This window comes from Saccharomycodes ludwigii, chromosome VI (genome assembly GCF_020623625.1).
Source record: "Saccharomycodes ludwigii strain NBRC 1722 chromosome VI, whole genome shotgun sequence".
Taxonomy (NCBI): Eukaryota; Fungi; Ascomycota; class Saccharomycetes; order Saccharomycodales; family Saccharomycodaceae; genus Saccharomycodes; species Saccharomycodes ludwigii.
In genome coordinates, this window is record NC_060205.1 from 300,504 (window position 1) to 317,865 (window position 17,362).

The 17,362-nt window shown below is 32.0% G+C and overlaps 7 protein-coding genes and 1 non-coding gene across 8 annotated transcripts; 5 read left to right on the forward strand and 3 right to left on the reverse strand.

Annotated features, from left to right (window-relative positions):
• The first annotated feature begins 16 nt into the window (after positions 1 to 16).
• Positions 17 to 106, forward strand: SCDLUD_004529. The gene is given in 2 exon segments: positions 17 to 54; positions 70 to 106. It is a non-coding gene; the product is annotated as a tRNA-Arg (tRNA).
• A 160-nt stretch (positions 107 to 266) lies between these two features.
• Positions 267 to 4,937, reverse strand: PSD2 (phosphatidylserine decarboxylase 2; the record flags this gene model as incomplete). The annotated part of the gene is made up of 1 exon (XM_046079562.1): positions 267 to 4,937. The coding sequence occupies one exon, from the start codon at positions 4,935 to 4,937 to the stop codon at positions 267 to 269; it is 4,671 nt and encodes a 1,556-aa protein (XP_045933037.1).
• Positions 4,938 to 5,580: 643 nt separating this feature from the next.
• LSO2 (Lso2p) lies at positions 5,581 to 5,853 on the forward strand (the record flags this gene model as incomplete). The annotated part of the gene is made up of 1 exon (XM_046077005.1): positions 5,581 to 5,853. One exon carries the CDS (start codon positions 5,581 to 5,583, stop codon positions 5,851 to 5,853), a length of 273 nt encoding a protein of 90 aa, XP_045933038.1.
• A 339-nt stretch (positions 5,854 to 6,192) lies between these two features.
• Positions 6,193 to 7,434, reverse strand: PET130 (Pet130p; the record flags this gene model as incomplete). The annotated part of the gene is made up of 1 exon (XM_046079563.1): positions 6,193 to 7,434. The coding sequence occupies one exon, from the start codon at positions 7,432 to 7,434 to the stop codon at positions 6,193 to 6,195; it is 1,242 nt and encodes a 413-aa protein (XP_045933039.1).
• A 343-nt stretch (positions 7,435 to 7,777) lies between these two features.
• On the forward strand, positions 7,778 to 9,106 carry PUS6 (pseudouridine synthase PUS6; the record flags this gene model as incomplete). The annotated part of the gene is made up of 1 exon (XM_046079564.1): positions 7,778 to 9,106. The coding sequence occupies one exon, from the start codon at positions 7,778 to 7,780 to the stop codon at positions 9,104 to 9,106; it is 1,329 nt and encodes a 442-aa protein (XP_045933040.1).
• A 165-nt stretch (positions 9,107 to 9,271) lies between these two features.
• On the reverse strand, positions 9,272 to 12,778 carry BBC1 (Bbc1p; the record flags this gene model as incomplete). The annotated part of the gene is made up of 1 exon (XM_046079565.1): positions 9,272 to 12,778. The coding sequence occupies one exon, from the start codon at positions 12,776 to 12,778 to the stop codon at positions 9,272 to 9,274; it is 3,507 nt and encodes a 1,168-aa protein (XP_045933041.1).
• Positions 12,779 to 13,963: 1,185 nt separating this feature from the next.
• On the forward strand, positions 13,964 to 15,292 carry CRH1 (transglycosylase; the record flags this gene model as incomplete). Its single annotated transcript, XM_046079566.1, has 1 exon — positions 13,964 to 15,292. The coding sequence occupies one exon, from the start codon at positions 13,964 to 13,966 to the stop codon at positions 15,290 to 15,292; it is 1,329 nt and encodes a 442-aa protein (XP_045933042.1).
• A 450-nt stretch (positions 15,293 to 15,742) lies between these two features.
• On the forward strand, positions 15,743 to 17,326 carry NAS6 (Nas6p; the record flags this gene model as incomplete). The annotated part of the gene is made up of 2 exons (XM_046079567.1): positions 15,743 to 16,336; positions 16,508 to 17,326. 2 exons carry the CDS (start codon positions 15,743 to 15,745, stop codon positions 17,324 to 17,326), a joined length of 1,413 nt encoding a protein of 470 aa, XP_045933043.1.
• Positions 17,327 to 17,362: the final 36 nt, after the last annotated feature.

Genomic DNA, 17,362 nt, shown 5'->3' on the forward strand with positions numbered 1-17,362 from the left:
AACTACAATAATCTTGTTCCTCGTGGCCCAATGGTCACGGCGTCTGGCTACGAATATAGTCACTTCTGAAACCAGAAGATTCCAGGTTCGACTCCTGGCGGGGAAGATTATTATTAATACTTTTTAGTATTGTTTTTTTTCAGTCAACCACATATTTTATATATGGGAATAACATTTGCTAATTTTTTTTTTTTTTTTTTTTTTTTTTTTTTTTTTTTTTTTTTTTTTTTTTTCTCCTTTACATATTATAACGCTTCATTACATAGTTATTTATTCAAAGTAATAGCTTTGCATGCGGTCTCCTCCTCTTGCAGACATGTCAAGAGTAAATCCGGATCTCCATCAGCTAAGTTTTTGATGTCTTGATCTATTTGTTCTGTAAGTGTTAAATATTCCCATGTACCACCAAAAACAGATTTTCGTACAGTCTTATCCTCCCCCCCATTGTTTGAATCATTTACGGTATTGTTGTCAGTTTTATTTTTATTGGTGGAGACTCTAGAGCTTTTGCCGCCTTTGAACAACTTTTTTAAGGAAGAAGACGAAGATTTTGCCGATTCATTTTCAGATGTGGCCTGTGTTGTTAAATTCTTTGATAAAAGTGCCGAGGAAGATGGATCAGTAATATTATCTTCCAGAACAACACTAATAGACCTTCTAATCTTCTCCATTTCTTCAACACTATCCACCTTTCTCCTTTCTCTCTTGAACTCTTTTACACCGGGCGTATGACCAACGCTCATCCCAACTTTCACAAGTGTTTCAATAGAATCAATAGAATTCTTCACCAAGTCACTATCAAAGATAACTTTTCTCTTGGGAATTACAACCAATACCGTTGATCCGCCAAATTTAAAATAACCCAATTCGGTACCTCTCTTGATCTCGTCACCTTCTTTACAAGTCAACTTAATAGATCCTACCATCATTGCACCCACTGGAATATATAAAAGCGTGCCAAATTCGGGTGATTCTATCGGAATAATACATCTAACATTCTCACCAAAAACATCTAACTCGGTCCTAACGGCCATTGGATTGACTGTATAATATTCACCCTTAATATATTTCGGTTTACCAATTCTACCATCACATGGGCAATGGAATCTATGGTAATCTTGTGGTGCTAACCTAAATATACCGATACTGTACTCTCTGTCTACATTAGTATTTTTGCCTGAACAATTTTTAGATTGATACAACTTATTTATTAAACCATTAGTTAAATTTTCTAGGGTAAAATTCCTTCCCTTAATCCATATTTCCTTGCTTTTCGAAATAGTGTTAAAAACAGTACATCTGGAGTCTGCTGGTGATATCAAAATTCTTGGATCTCCAACTTCCGGCAATCTGGCTCCCGGTTTCAACTTCCTATAAAAAAACTCATTGAATGTTTTAAAACTAGTTTCTTTACATTCACTTAAATCCAAAGAATGAAACTGAATAAAAGAATCAATGTATTTTGTAGAAGCAGGATCATCAAATTTTTTACCCTGTTTAATAGTTAAGTTTTTCAATAATGTTTTGAATTTTTTTGAACTTGTGGTGCTGCTATTGTTTTTATTATATAGAATTCTTATTCCTAATTTAACATGTGCACTAATTTTTTCCTCGATAACAATTCCGGTATCTCTATCTTGAACTAAAATGTTTGCATTATTTGACCCTAATGCATATTTGCCATAAGTCATTTTAATCAATACCCTTGAAACCCATTTTTTAGAAGCGAAACTTGATGATACAAAACTTGGTTTTAACAATTTTAAATTTTTAATATATTCATTAGGATTATAGTCGGTATAATCAACGTTAAGCAGATTATGATTTGTATTCACACGTGGGGAAACAAGATTTTTAGCCGTGATATCATCATTTTTATTTTTAACATTAGTATCATTATTTTTATCAACACTATTATCAACATTATTATTGACGTATTTATAATGATAATGTTCACGATCATTATTACCAAAAGTTAAAACCTCATCATCATCATCGTTATTATTATTATTATTATTATTATTATACTCAAGATTAATATTATCAAGGGTCTCATTATTTTTTTCACCAGTTGTCTTCGGCAACGAAGTAAAGGATAAATTGAAGTTTGATAAAGCTATAATTGCAGGACACCTAGCCATATGCGTAATTAAATCATTTTCTGTAATTAACTTTGAATTCCTTATGTTGGTGCTAATTTTTAAACACTTTTCATGGCAAAATAAACATCTATTAAATTTCCTAAAATTTGATTCACATGAATGATTAACAAGTGTAAAAATTAGTTCCTCCCGTGTTAGCTTTTCAAAAGTCCATGCAGACTTACCATTCAGCTGAAAAAAGTGATCAATTTCCTGTGGAGAAAAATCACCCAATTTCTCCAATAATAACGTCAACTCTATAATATCAAAGGAAGCCTTGCTTGTACTGGTAATATTGCCATTGCTCTGATCCTCGTTACTGATGCTATCATCTGTGCCATTAACTAGAATCAGCCGAAAAACATTTTCCCAAAATATTGTTTTTAAATCGTTATATTTCAAAAATTTATACTTTAAATGCAACTTAGGTACCTCATTCACTGAATTTTTACCAGGTGCTAAAACACAGCTATCCTCTAATATTAAAGGGATTTCAATATTTTTGTTCTTTGAATTCAAATCTTCCCATAATATATCACCTTGTGCAATTTTATCGTGCGAAGAAAAAGAATCCTTATCTACAACATTAAAATGAAATTTAAAATTTTTTTCTTCAGGGTACATTTCAAAAACTATTCGTTCATTGAAGACAGGATTCAAAGAGTGTCTTTTCCACGAGGTCTTGAAGACTCTTCTACCGAAAGTAACAATAACAAAGGGGTCCATCGTATAAGTTTTTTTAAATTTAATTTTTTTCATATTTTGCAATGAGGGTAATCCAGTGATTTGAACGACATCCAAAAGGACAACACCCAATGCATGATTTTTTTTAGAAATATTCCATTGATTATACGTAGTTCTTATATGCTTTCTTCTTTTAGATCTTTTCGTTAGAATAGGATTATTATTAGCAGATGCCTCATCGTCTTCTACATACTCTTCTTTTTCTTCTTCGGATTCATTTTCCTCTATATAGCCTTGATCCAAAGAATATAACGATGAAATTTTCTTTATGATATTATTAGAAATGGTACTTTCAGCCACTGCACCTTGGTTATTTCCTGTATCAGACATTGTTAAATGTAACGACGGTAAAGCGGCATTATTTTCAACTTTACTATTTGTAGTAAAGGAAGAGCTATTTTTGGAAAGTAAATTAGGTGCTGTGGGTGTATCCATTTGATATTCATTCAAACCTAAAACTATGTCCGTTAAAGATCTTTCCTTTAACAACACATTATTATTATTATTATTATTATTATTAGCATTAGTGTTATGGTTGTTAACATTTTCTTCCATCGTTTGATCAGACAAAAAATCATCAGTAGCGCTTGAATAATTCGACGCTTCGACTCGATTTAATCTTTCGTTATTCGAAGATACAACAAACTGCTTAAAATCAGAAAGGTTTTCAATAACATCTGTGGTAACACCACAATCAGATGAATTATCGTTGTCATTATCCTTATTAGAATAATTCTTGTTGTTGTTGTTTTTCAGGAGAATATCTTGGACGGGAGCCAAGGACGACGCGTTAGACAACACAGCAGATACAGAAGAAGATATAGATATCAACGACGGAGCATCATCATAAAATGAAGCATCCCTTCTCAAATCATCATCATATTCACCGTTAATAGCAGCAAATGTAGTTTCTTTATTATTTGAATCTGAAGTTAAAAGGTGATCATCACGTGACTCTAAATTTAACAATAAGGTTTGCCTCTTGAAGTCATTCTGTTGTTTTAAGGAATCTGTCAATGAATTTTTCCAATTTTCAAACAGGGAACCCAAGTCTTGAGATTTATCAGATGAACTTAATTGAAAGGATAAGGCCAATTTCCCACCAGTTTCAACACTCTTGGTAACAAAGGTTGAGGTAGGGACACTAGGATTATTAATATCACACGTATTGAGGTTAATAAGCTCAGGCACTCTGTAATGAATTAATAAATTGTAAAATTTTGGATCAACCATTGCTTTCCTCCTGGAAAAAATATGTTTTTTATTGTCAGCAGACTTTACATTTTCAAATAATTGTCTTATAGATATTTTTACTTCTCCTAATAAAATTAAATTTCTATTTTTATATATTGAATTTAACTCGCTGTCAAATTTAGCAGCATGACCATTATTGTTGGTTTTTAAATGGTGATGATAATAATCCAAAGAATTATTGCTGTTGTTATGCGTATATGGATTAAAAGGTGATCTAGAATTGGAAGAAATACTGTTTAGACTTGCTGTGCTGTTTGTTCTATGTCTCCTTGTGCCATTTACATTGGGTGGAACAAGATTACTTCCAATATTACTATTGGCGGTATCTCCATCAACGGCACCATTATTGTTGTTATTTTTATTATTATAATTATTAGTAATGCTAGTAGTGGTGGCACTATTGTTTGAACTTAATTTATCAAAAATCAGAAATCTCAAAGTATCGCTCTCTGGCAGAACGGGTAGTTTAATTTTGAATTGAGTATCCCAAATGGGATCGGAAGTGTTTTTAAAGGTGCTCGTAGTAAGGACTTTCCCATTGTAAAATAAGCAGCACATTGGATTACAACCCGAGTTATTAATTGTAATGTTAATTCCTTTTATAACATTTGCTTTAATAATTAACCGCGGAGGTTTCCTTATTTTGGTGCTCTTATTTCTACTATGCCTGTGAGTTATATGCTTTTCTTTCTTATATTTATGCTTTTCTTGTGGGTCTGTAGAACTACCGTTTGTTGCACTTTGAGTATTGTCAATCGTTGCAGATTTTGTGGTGGGATTATCTTCTTTTAGTTTCATGGTTTCTTTTTTTCTATATTATTATTAGACTTTTGTTTTTTAATCAAAATTAGTATATACCGATAGGATTTAAAACAAATAGAAAGGGAAAAAAAAAAGAGGAGAAAAGAATCTATTATATATAGATATACAAGTTATTTTTTTTTTTTTTTTTTTTATTAAATATTAAGCTATAAAATATGCTTTCTTATAGTGAAATAGTGCAGGATGTTGATTCTTTTAACTTTGTTCTTTTGACTTTGTTCTTTTAACTTTGTCCTTTTGTTATGAGAATGACAATAATTAAAGCAAACAATTTAAACGATGTTAAAAAAAGAAAAAATAAAAAAAGAAAATACACAATAAATAAAATAAAATAAAATAGAAAACAAAAACGTTGTCCTATATTAGGGTTATTGTGCACGTTTTTTTTTTTATTAATTTGTTATCTAAATCCGAAATAATATCGGACATTACGTTATCTGAATTATTATCGGTTTAAAGAAACGAAAAAAATAAAATAAAATAGAAAAAAAATTATAGAAAAAATTAAACTTAATTTGCTGTCGATGACGATATTTAACCATTATTAACACTTAAAGATAATTGCGTCTTCTCACTCTCTTATTCAGAAATAAACAACAATCAAAATATTACAAGAACTATGGGTAAAAGATTTAGTGAATCTGCTGCTAAAAAGGCTGCTGGTCTGGCTAGAAAAGCTGACCAGGCCAGAGCTAAAGTGAGAGCTGAAAAAGAAAAAGAAGCTGCTGCTGAAGCTGCCAAATGGGAAGAAGGTTCTCGTAAGCCAAACAAGAAAAAAATAGAAGAACAAAATAAATTAACTGAAAAATTGGCTAAGAAACAAGAAAGAGATCGTTTGCTGGCCGAAGAGGAAGCACAATTAGGTAAAGGTGGCAAAGGTAAAAGGAAATAAGAATCCCATTTCGACATCCAGTGTATAGACCCTTATATTATAGTGTACTAATTGCTAACTATTATCCATTTTTTTTTAATTGATCCAATGACTCTTTTTAATACCATACATGCAATTAATACCAAAAAAAGATATAAATTATAATTACACAAATCATAACCTTATTGCCGAATTATAACCACCAACTTCAACTAATGCTAAATATACATATAACACACACACACACACATATATATATATATATGTTATATATACACTAAAATAAAAAAAAAAAAAAGAAAACTTTTTCATTTCCATTGTAATCATTTGCAAATTATATAATACATAATTATTATTAACCTATTTTTCATATACTTTATACATTAAACCTTCTTTTTTTAAAATTCCATTTAAAGTGTTTATATTCACTTTGTTATTTACAATATTAACCCAAAAATCTATTTGCTTGTACCAATCTTTTTCGCTTACAATTTGGACACTTTTGTTTACATGAACTTTGAATTCATCAATAGTTCTATCATCCGGGAAAATTAAAATTTGAAACATATAAATCCCATTTTTCGCTACACCTCTTTTAGTTCTACCCAAATTATCTATATATTTACAATTATCCTTTAATACTTTGAGCAAATCATTTTTTTCCGTTTCTAAAACGTTTCGACGAAGAAATTCTTCTGTGCTGTTAACTGACTTCTTCTTTTTATTATTATCGTTACATTTCAATAAAATTTCTATCTGTTTTATTCTATCAATACAAGTTTGAAATTTCTCCTGCTCTTCAATAGCTTTGTATCCATTTAATTCGGTCCATTTTTTAAGAAATGTATTTTTAATTTTACGTTTAACCATTTTTCTTAAGTACAAATAATTTCTTGGAATATTTAATCCCCTTTTCATTACTAGTAAATCCAATTCCTTATTACCTAGCATTTTATGATTTATCTTAACGTTATGCTTTATATTATTTGACTTTCCCCCCCTCTTTACCTTATCTAGAGTTGCATCTTTCTCAAATTGTTCAGTATTTTTACTAACGACAGATGGATTGACCAAAGATGGAGAAACAGATGTAACATTCCGTATCACTGGGCTTTCAGCATATTGAGTTCCTACCAAATTACCATTATAATATACTTCTCCGATTTGAGTTACGTGGAAAGATGGTGTACTTTTTTTAAACAAACTTAAGAAATGAGTATCTGGGATATATAATAATCTGAAAAAATCGCAATGATAAACTATACTTTCTTTACGATATAAATAATTGGATGAATAAAAGAAAAATTGCATTGAACCTAAGATACCTTTGATATCAGTTGTGCCATTGTTTTTAGATTTTGTGCTATTTGTTTTCCTAAATTTAATAAAATTATTTGGACAACAATGCCTTGTGCTTTGATTTTTAACTGCCATAACTTCATCATTTATTTTATGCTGAGGATCAAAGATATGTGAATATTTGGTTAGTTCGTTTATGGTTTTCTTATTTTTACCATTAATAGAATTACCAGCGTTGGGAGTAATACTATCTTTTATTGGTCTAATGAAAAACTCTCTGACTCTATTACAATTGGGATTCATCTATTTCTTTTTATTATTTGCTTGATGAATTGCTTTTTAGTAGATATTTAGTTGTCTATTTATAATGATGAATATGTTTGGATTTTATCTATTATTATTTTTTTCTTGAAAGAAGAAGAAAAAAAAAAGTGAAAAAAAAAAGTGAAAAAAAAAAGTGAAAAAAAAAGTGAAAAAAAAAGTGAAAAAAATGGAAAAAAAAAAAAAAAAACTTATAAAAGTATATACCATTTTACAAAAAAAAAAATCTATTTTCTGATGAGTATTATTCAGTCGTATTCCGTTAAAACTTATTACTAAATCAGAACAAAGACACACAAATAAAAATAAATTCTTTTAATAAATAATGTCATCTCCGGCTACATCTTCATTTGAAGTTATTTTCCACAACGGGCTGAGAAAAATTAAACCTTATTACGATTCTCGAAAAACATTTGTTAAAGGTAGATGGTTTGGCAAAACCTTGCTGCAAATATTAACTGATGAATTTAAATATAATACAAAAGAACAACATTTAGAAAGTATCAAAAAAGGAAATTTCACATTACTTAGGCCCAAAAATAAGGATTATATTACTAAAACAACTAATTATAAAAGCAGTGGTATAGAAAATGACCCTAGTTACGAAAAATTAGGTTTCGAACAATTATTAGCTACCACAGTTGAAAATAAAGACATATTATTGAGTGTCTTACACAAACACGAGCCACCTATTCTTCAATGGTGTCGTGAAGAACTAACAACCAACAATGAACATGACCAGAAAAAGTTAATATGCGGAATTGAAGTGGTTTATGAAGATGAGGAAATTTTGGTAATTAATAAACCAAGTGGAATTCCAATTCATCCAACTTCAAATTTTTATCAAAATACTTTGGTACAGTTGCTTTACAATGAAGTTGGTATCGAATTCTGTCCATGCTATAGATTAGATAAAATTACTTCAGGATTATTAATATTGGGCAAAAATGGCAAAATAGCCAATAAAATTCAACAAAGAATACGTGCTCGCAATATGAATAAAATATACTTTGCTAGAGTCAGAGGGAGGTTCCCAGGTAAACCACTTATAGAAATGGCTCATAATAACGCTGAAAAAAAAGAGATACAAGACGATATCTTTAATAAACTATTTATGGATGAAAAAACTTTTGATATTATAAAAAAAACCACTCCAATATATTCAATTGATCCCAAAAAGCAATACCCAGCAGGGTTAGGTGTTCCGAAAAACGCAGAAACTTGGTTTCAATTTTATAAATATCTTCCCGAACAAAATCAATCGATTGTAATTTGCAAACCATTAACTGGCAGAACCCACCAAATCAGAATACATTTGTCTAGAATAGGCCATCCGATAGTAGGCGATCCATTTTATGACCCCGTCACAGCCACATATCCTAAAAGACTAAACTTTTTTTTAAATCATGAAGATTGGACTAAAGATTTAATTTTAGAAGAGGGTAGAAAACAGATATTTGAAGAATTGATGCAAGAATTTAAAGATGTTCAAGAAATAAGGGGTAAGGAAGATAAATACTGTGAAGAATGTGGCGGACTCATAATGTGTGATCCTCCCAAACGTGAATTATCGCTATATTTACACGCATTTAAATATTATTCTGACGACGGCTTATATAATTATCAAACAAGTCCACCAGAGTGGATTGATTAAGTGAAAAAAAAAAAAAATAAAAAAAAGAGAAGCAAACAAAGAATAAAATCTAAAAAATATTTCATAATAATTAGAAAAAATAAAGTATACTTAAAAGACAAATTACAATTAAAGTCAGAATAAAAAAAAAAAAAAAAAAAAAATTTGGAAACACATGTATAGTAATTACCAACCAACAAAGCTTCTCGGGACAGCCCTAAAAACTCTTAATTTACCACTCTTCATATCAGCCAATTTGTAACTATTTTGAACAACCTTTCCACCTTTATCTTCAATAACTCTAAATTTGTTTTTAGAAAAATCGTATTCAGTAACAATAGCACTAAATAAAGTGTTGTTTTCACCTACCTCTTTCGTGCTTGAACTATGAACAAGACGTTTGTGTTGAAATTTAGCTTTTCTTAACACTATAATATCACCCGGCTTAACTCTACTCAAATCCTGTTCATTAAAGTGATTGTTAGCAGCGGATTCTGGGGAATAACGGAAAACACAGATACCAAAAGTCCGTTTACCAATCGTTGGAATTAGTGCAAAATCATTTAATAACGAAGACAAAACTTTAGTAACCATAGTACCCTCACTAATAGGTTGATTCAAAAGCCCAACAGTTTTTTGGAAAATTTGAATATTGCTAGTTTTTCCAAGCTCTTCAAGCTTGCTCAAATCGTTTTGGTAAGGTATAAATTTTTGAGTAAATAATGGTCTTTTAGAGGAGTCTCCAGTAAATACAAAAGATAGCTGTAACTGCGAAAAATCTTCAAATAAAATGTAATAGTCTCTCAATCTCCATATTTCACCCAATCTCTTTTTCACTTTAATATCTTGAACTTCATAAATATGTTTAAATTTGCTGCCTTTAATGCAAGTTTCGGGCAATTCACCACGCATCCACCATTGTGAATTATCACTTGGATCATAAGCACAACATGGTGTATCCCCGCTCTTGGCAGATAGGGGATACGATTCAACGGTCGAAGAACGCTTAATTGGAGATTGTTGCACATTTACTGGAATTGGTGGTGCTGCACCAGAGGGTGAAGTTGGAACTGGTAGCGGAGGAACAGCTTCTGGTGCTTTAGTTTGGACAGCAGGTACTGCAGGAACGTTCTGACTTTCTGTAAAGGTTGGTGGAACTGGTGCATGTGATGGGACTGGTGGTGGTGGAATACCCGATGGAATAGGTGGTGCAACAACTTCCGGTGCTTTGGTCTGGATAGAAGGTGCTGCAGGAAGTTGTTGGTTTTCTGTCGAAGTTGGTGGAACTGGTGCATGTGATGGAACTGGTGGTGGCGGAATACCCGATGGAATAGGTGGTGCAACAACTTCTGATGCTTTGGTCTGGACAGCAGGTACTGCAGGAACGTGCTGACTTTCTGTAAAGGTTGGCGGAACTGGTGCATGCGATGGAACTGGAGGAGGAGGTGGTGGTGCCTTAGAGTGAGCAAATGACATAGATCCGGCAGTAGAACTTAATCGATGCGAAGGGGGAGGAGGAGGAGGTGGTGGTGCAGCCCCAGTTGTTTGAGCCTGTTCAGTATTTACATTTGACGTTGGTGGTGAATTAAAATGTTGTTTTGCGGAAATATTCGAATCCTTATGCTTGGATGCAATTTCGCTTGAATCATAAAATTCATCATCCTCTTCTTCAGTCCCACTCATTGAAGTGTCAGGATTATCTGAAGTTTTGTTTGTATTTGGGATCGGTGGTGCACCGGAATTAGAAAAATTATTCAGAGGTACATTTGCCATACCCTCAGAAGTTACACCACCTTCAGAAGAGGAAATATATCCGGTAGATTCCTGGATAGTATTAGTTGGTACTTCATCCATCATATGAGAAACGGCTGGTGCTGCAGCTTCTTGTGCATCCCCAATTTTTGTAGAGGCAAAGAGAGGATCAAGTGTTTCACTTATTCCATCTGTATCAACAGTACCAGAAGCTAAGCCGGGGATATTCTTTTGTGAAACAACTTCAGAAGCAGATAAATTAGATTGTTTTCTATCCAAAATTATATTCTCCTCGACATCAGCTTCCTCACCAGGTGTATCTAATGGGTTGATCGTATTTGAAGGCATGCCCTTTTGAACATGTGGATTAACACCACCCAATAACTTTTTATATTCATGGCCCGAAGTTTCACTCATTGTTGGTGTCTCAGGTTCATCTTCATTAATTTCCTGTTCTTTCTCATCAGATTTTGTTTTACTTTCTACTTGCTCTTGTGTTTTCTTTTTGCTTAATAAATTTAACGCAGTTGGATCGGCAAATGGCATGACTGGAATTGCTTGAGGCAAAGAGGTCATTTCATCATCATCTTTTTGTCTAGTATTATTGCTAACATAATTAGTATTTGGCTTCGTAGGTTTAGCGGAAGGCATCGGCATACCAAAGGGATTAAAAGCATTTCCAGCACCTAGTCCAAATCTTCCAGCCCCAGCCAATTTAGCCATTCTTTCCCGCAAGGCTGTAAGGCGAGCTTCCTCTTCATTTTCTTCAGTCTGTTTCTGCCCTTGCTCTGTTTCTGGTTCTTTTTCTTCAAAACTTTCCTTTGCATCAGAGTCTTGAGTAACACTTTCGGGGTTCCCTTCAACAGCCGATTGCTCCCGTTCAATATTTTGAGAGTTGTCAGGAATAGAAGCGGAGCCATTTTGAGGGATTGGTGGTGGTATAGTATCTTGTACTTTTGGTTGGATTTTAACATCTGATATTTCTAAAGTACGTTGGTCTCCCTCATCTTCACCATCAATTTCTTTTTGTACGGTTTCACCACCAGTAATCACTTCAGATGGGTCTGTCCCTCCCTGCTGTTGTTGCTCTTGCTGTTGTTGCTCTTGCTGTTGTTGCTCTTGCTGTTGTTTATTTAATAATTCCTGTTCTTTTAACAATTGTAGTTTTTGTTGTGCTTGTAACATAGCAATTCTCTCCTTCAAAGACATTTTAGATTCACTATTGGCCTCAATATTAGATCCATTTGCAGATCCAGTACCATCATTATTAACTGCATTGTTAGATTTATCATTATTATTACTAGTCCCAAACTCATCTTCGGTTTGGTGCCTCTTTATAGATTGAATTTTATCGGCTAATGACTGTTTAGGCAATTCATTGGCAGAAATTTGTTTAACCTGACTATTTTTAATTTCAGAATCTTCTTCATTAAAGGTTGGTAATTTAAAGTTTTTAGGAATATCTGGAATGAAACTTTTCCGATATTCATTAGAAGCGGTGCTGCTAGAAGTATTAGAGCCAGCAGTGTTTCTTAAGAATGGGTTATGGTTATTTTTATGAGGAACATGTTGTTCCTCGATAACTTGTGGTTCCTCAGTGATATGTGATTCCTCAGTGATGTGTGGTTCCTCGATAACTTGTGATTCCTCAGTGATGTGTGATTCCTCAGCGATGTGTGGTTCATCAATGACTTGTGCTTCTTCAGTAGTTCTTGGTTGTTCTACTTTATTAGTACCAGTAAATATTTGAACAAAGGATTTAGGGAAAATACCCTCATTATTATTACCATTGGAATCGGTATAGGTACCAAAATACCATTCGTCATCTTCAATTGTTTCAACAGTAATTACAACATCTTTATCGAAGTGCAAGTCGTCTTCATAATCTGAGGTATAAGGATAAACAGAGATTACCTTGAAGGGTGGGGTAGGCTCAGACATTAATGATGTTCCTTCTTTTATTCTTTCTTGACTATTATTATTATATATTTTGAGATAAATGGGATTTGTGGTGGCTTTGTAAAATAAATAAGGATAGCTTTTGGTTAATAAACAATAACAAAAAGCAGGAGAGGAAGAACAAAAAAATAAAACAACAACAACAACAACAACAACAATCAGTGGCTATGACCCTCCACCCCTTTGCCCCTTTTTTTCTTTTTCTTTTTCTTTTTCTTTTTGTTTTTTAAGCACGCAAAGTACGATGTCCGTTAATTTATCGGACTAAAAGATACTTTGTTATTTACCAACCAAGAATCAATTGAAGCTTTTTGCGAAATTGAAGAATTTGACATTTTAAAGATTATTTTTTTTTAACAGAAGAAGAAAAAAAAAGTAGGCAGATTGTAGATTTACGAACAAAACTGATTCAGCTTTACAAGATTTATTTATGATTTAGATGGTTATTATCATTCTTTTTTGTTGTTGCCAAAAATAGCAGGTACAGCTGGTGGGGTTTTTACTATTTTTATTTTAATTTTACAGTTATTATCAATACTATTAATATGATGCTGGGCTTAGCTTAGCTTTATTTTATTTCTATTTTTATCTTTATTATTATTATTATTATTATTATCGCACTTTTTAACCCGCCCGGCTTTTTTTTTTTTTTTATTTATTTTTCTCAACCGTTCCTGTTAGAATTTGGCTTTGTCTACTAAAAATATTACTTGAAACTAATTCTAAACTTTTAAAACGCAGCATATTTAGCCCTCTTTTTCTTTCTTTCTTTTGTGACGCTGCAGTACATACAAGAAAGGGAAAGATGTCAGCATAACACAGCTTACTACTATTCTTATTCTAAGTATTTAACTTTTTGTTAAAAAGAAACAAAAATATCTTTTCATTTCCTTTCTTTTTTCCTCTTTCTTTTCCAACCAACCAATTCTCGCACTATATAAGTATATAACAGAATAGAAAAGATGTTCTTTTAGCAATCTTAATTCTCTCTCTCTTCTCTTTTCCTCCCTCAGATCCCCACCATTACCTAAATATACACATATAAAAAACTGAATTATACACATATAAAAAAATTAAATTATACACATATAAAAAATTAAATTATACACATATAAAAAATTAAATAAACTGAGTACTTTAATGTTACTTATGACCCATTAACATAATATGCCAGCACCTAAATTATTTTTACTACCAATATTTTTATTATTATCAGCATTCTTCAATAATGTACATGCAACCTCAAGCGCATGCAATCCATTATCAGCCACCGCTGCTTGTTCCCCAAATAAAGCATTAGCTACAAGTTATGTGGACACTTTTTCCGAACAATCTTCATTTTTCTCCAATTATACCTCTACAGGAGAAATCACATATAGCGAAGAAGATGGTATGAAAATGACAATGAATAAAAGATTCGATAATCCCGGTTTAAAATCTAATTTTTATATCATGTATGGCAGACTGGAAATTGAATTTAAATGTGCCAATGGCCAAGGTATTGTATCCAGTTTTTATTTGCAAAGTGATGATTTGGATGAAATCGATATTGAATGGTTAGGTGGTGACAGTACGCAATTTCAATCAAATTATTTCAGTAAGGGAAATGTTACTACATATGATAGAGGTGAATTTCATACCGTTAGTAATCCATGTGACACCTTCCATACTTATGGCATTGATTGGGATATGGACAAAACAGTCTGGTCGGTAGATGGCCAAACCGTTAGAACCCTTTTAAATACGAGTAATGAGGGCTATCCACAATCTCCAATGGCTATATATATTGGTTTGTGGGCCGGTGGAGATCCTACTAACCCAAGTGGTACTATAGAATGGGCTGGAGGTGAAACCGATTATACTGATTTGCCATTTTACATGTTTGTTAAGAGCATGACTGTTTCTGATTATTCTACCGGGTCCACATACAGTTATAGTGATCAGACGGGAAATTGGGAATCTATCGTTGCTTCTGATGGAGCAGTGTATGGAAGATATGAAGAAGCCGTCGAGGCTTTCAATACATTGGTATCTAATTCTACTGTTAGCTCATCTAGTAATGGCACTGCCACTACATCTGCCACTACATCTGTCTCTGCTTCTACCTCTGATTCAGTCCCTGCTTCTTCTTCAGTCTTTACCTCTACATCTGCCTCTGATTCAGTCCCTGCTTCTTCCTCAGTGTTTTCTTTTACTAATTCTTCTTTTACTAGTTCTTCTACAATTATTAACAGCTCAACCGCTAGTTATATCTTCACTAGTGAACTCAGCTATTCCTCACTTTCTTCCAGTATTGATTCGTCTTCCAGTCAGGATTCTACCTCTGTACCAACTACTACTACATTAACTACCAAACCTAAGAGTTCTTCCGCTAGCAGTATCTCTAATAGCACCACCAAAAAAGCTGTTACAGTTTCTTCATCCAACGATGGTTATATCAATAATTTAAATGGAGCATTAACAATACTTTTTATCGGTATTTTATCTTTATTATAATGCATTCAATCAATTTAAGAAAGAAAACAAACAAAAACATATTATAGTGATCTTTTTTTTTCCTTTTTTTTTTTTTATATTTTTATTTTATTTTACCTTATATGACATAGAGATAGATATATGTGTTGTATATAAACATATAAAAAACTCAAACAGAGACATTTTAAATTTAAGATATATTACATTGCGTCTAACACGTTTAACTTATATTATTCTTACACCTTTTGATAAACGTAACTTAAGTATATAACTCAAAAATTATGATAAGAAACTGCACGCAAGTAAAATAAATTAATCAATAATATCAACTAGATTTTTTTTCAAAAAAAAAAAAAAAAAAAAATATTCGAAAAAAAAAAAAAAAAAAAAATATTCGAAAAAAGTAATTGTTTTATACATAACCAATTCAAACAAAGTGCATATATTAACAAGAAAATTAATAACTAACTGATGGGTGCGTATTTAAAAGGAAAAAATCATGAACATACTACTAATAACAACAACACAAAAAATAAAGTGGTACACTTGACTGGGATAGTTCTAGGGACCTCCATTTTCAACAAAATATTGTTTATACTTAATTCAAAAACTCTAAGATTTGTGTATATATCTTTAGACAATAATGAAGAGGATTTATGGGAAATTTGTAGAAGTGATTTTAAAAAATTAATGAAAAAAAAAAGTACCAATCCAACAACTTATATCATTGACAAACTTCAACAAGACGATAAAATTATGAAACTGTGTTGTTCTTTTGTCGAAAAAATTGGTAGTTCCAACTTAAATTCCAATAATTTTGCCTTTGATTTAATATTTGGAACGAATTTTCAAAAAAAAGTTTGGAGACAACTTGAGAATGTATCTACAGGTACTACAGCAACATACAAGGACATTTCTAAAGAAATTAACTGCCCAAGAGCTTATCGAGCTGTGGGAACAGCGTGTGGCGCTAATAAATTGGCATTATTAATCCCTTGCCATAGAATAGTTAATAGTAAGGAAAATACAAGCGGTTTGAACTATAGATGGGGGTCTGATATCAAGGTTAAGTTATTAAATTTAGAAAAAAAAGAAAAAATATATAAGCTTTAAAGGGTTAAAAAAAAGAGACAAAAAGAGCTTAGTTTTTGTACTTCTCTTTTTAGCCCTTATTTTTATTTTTGATTTTGCTTTTTTAAATTTATTCATAAATTCGCATTTTTTTTTTTTTTTTAGGTCCGTCTTGTATTCATCTCACATTTAAACAACAACAACAACAAAAAGAATAATACTAAAAGTAGAAATAAAGTATTAACCCTAATAATGTTAGACGAATATCCAGTTCATAAAGCTTGTATAGATGGTGATCTACCCTTATTAAAAGAACTTTTACTAGATGTCCAGGATAAAAAAAAAATAAAGCAGATTTTAAAGAGTGAAGATAATGACCAACGCACACCCATCCATTGGGCCATTTCATACAAACACCTGTATGCGGTTGAAGCATTAATTAGAAAGTTTAATCAAGTTGATTTGGATATTGATGATTTGTATGATGGTTCTGGTTGGAATCCTTTCCACGTAGCTTGCTCTGTTGGTGATTTAAATATCGTAAAGTTGCTCTTCAATACTTTAGACAATAAACCTAATGTCAACCAACAAACAAAATATAATAGAGTCACCGGTTTACATTTGGTAGCTTCTAAAAACAATATAGAACTGGCTTCATATTTAATTACAGTACTAAAAGCATCCGTTAGTATCAAAGATGCAAAGGGTCAAATCCCATTACACAGGGCCTGTTGTGTACCAAACTCTATCAATATGGTTAAATTGTTATGCGACCATCAAAGTCCCATCAATTTGAAAGATACCGTTGATGGATGGACACCGTTACATCATGCTTTGGCAGAGGGTAATGTTGCTGTTGCTATTTTACTAGTCACTGAATATGATGCTGACTATAAGACTATTAGAGATAAGGATGATAAACTGCCCGTGGATGTTTCTTGCAATGACACTGTTCGCCAAGAATTCTTAGCTAATGTGGAATAAATTATTACTTATATTGCTAAAAACAATATGCGTAGA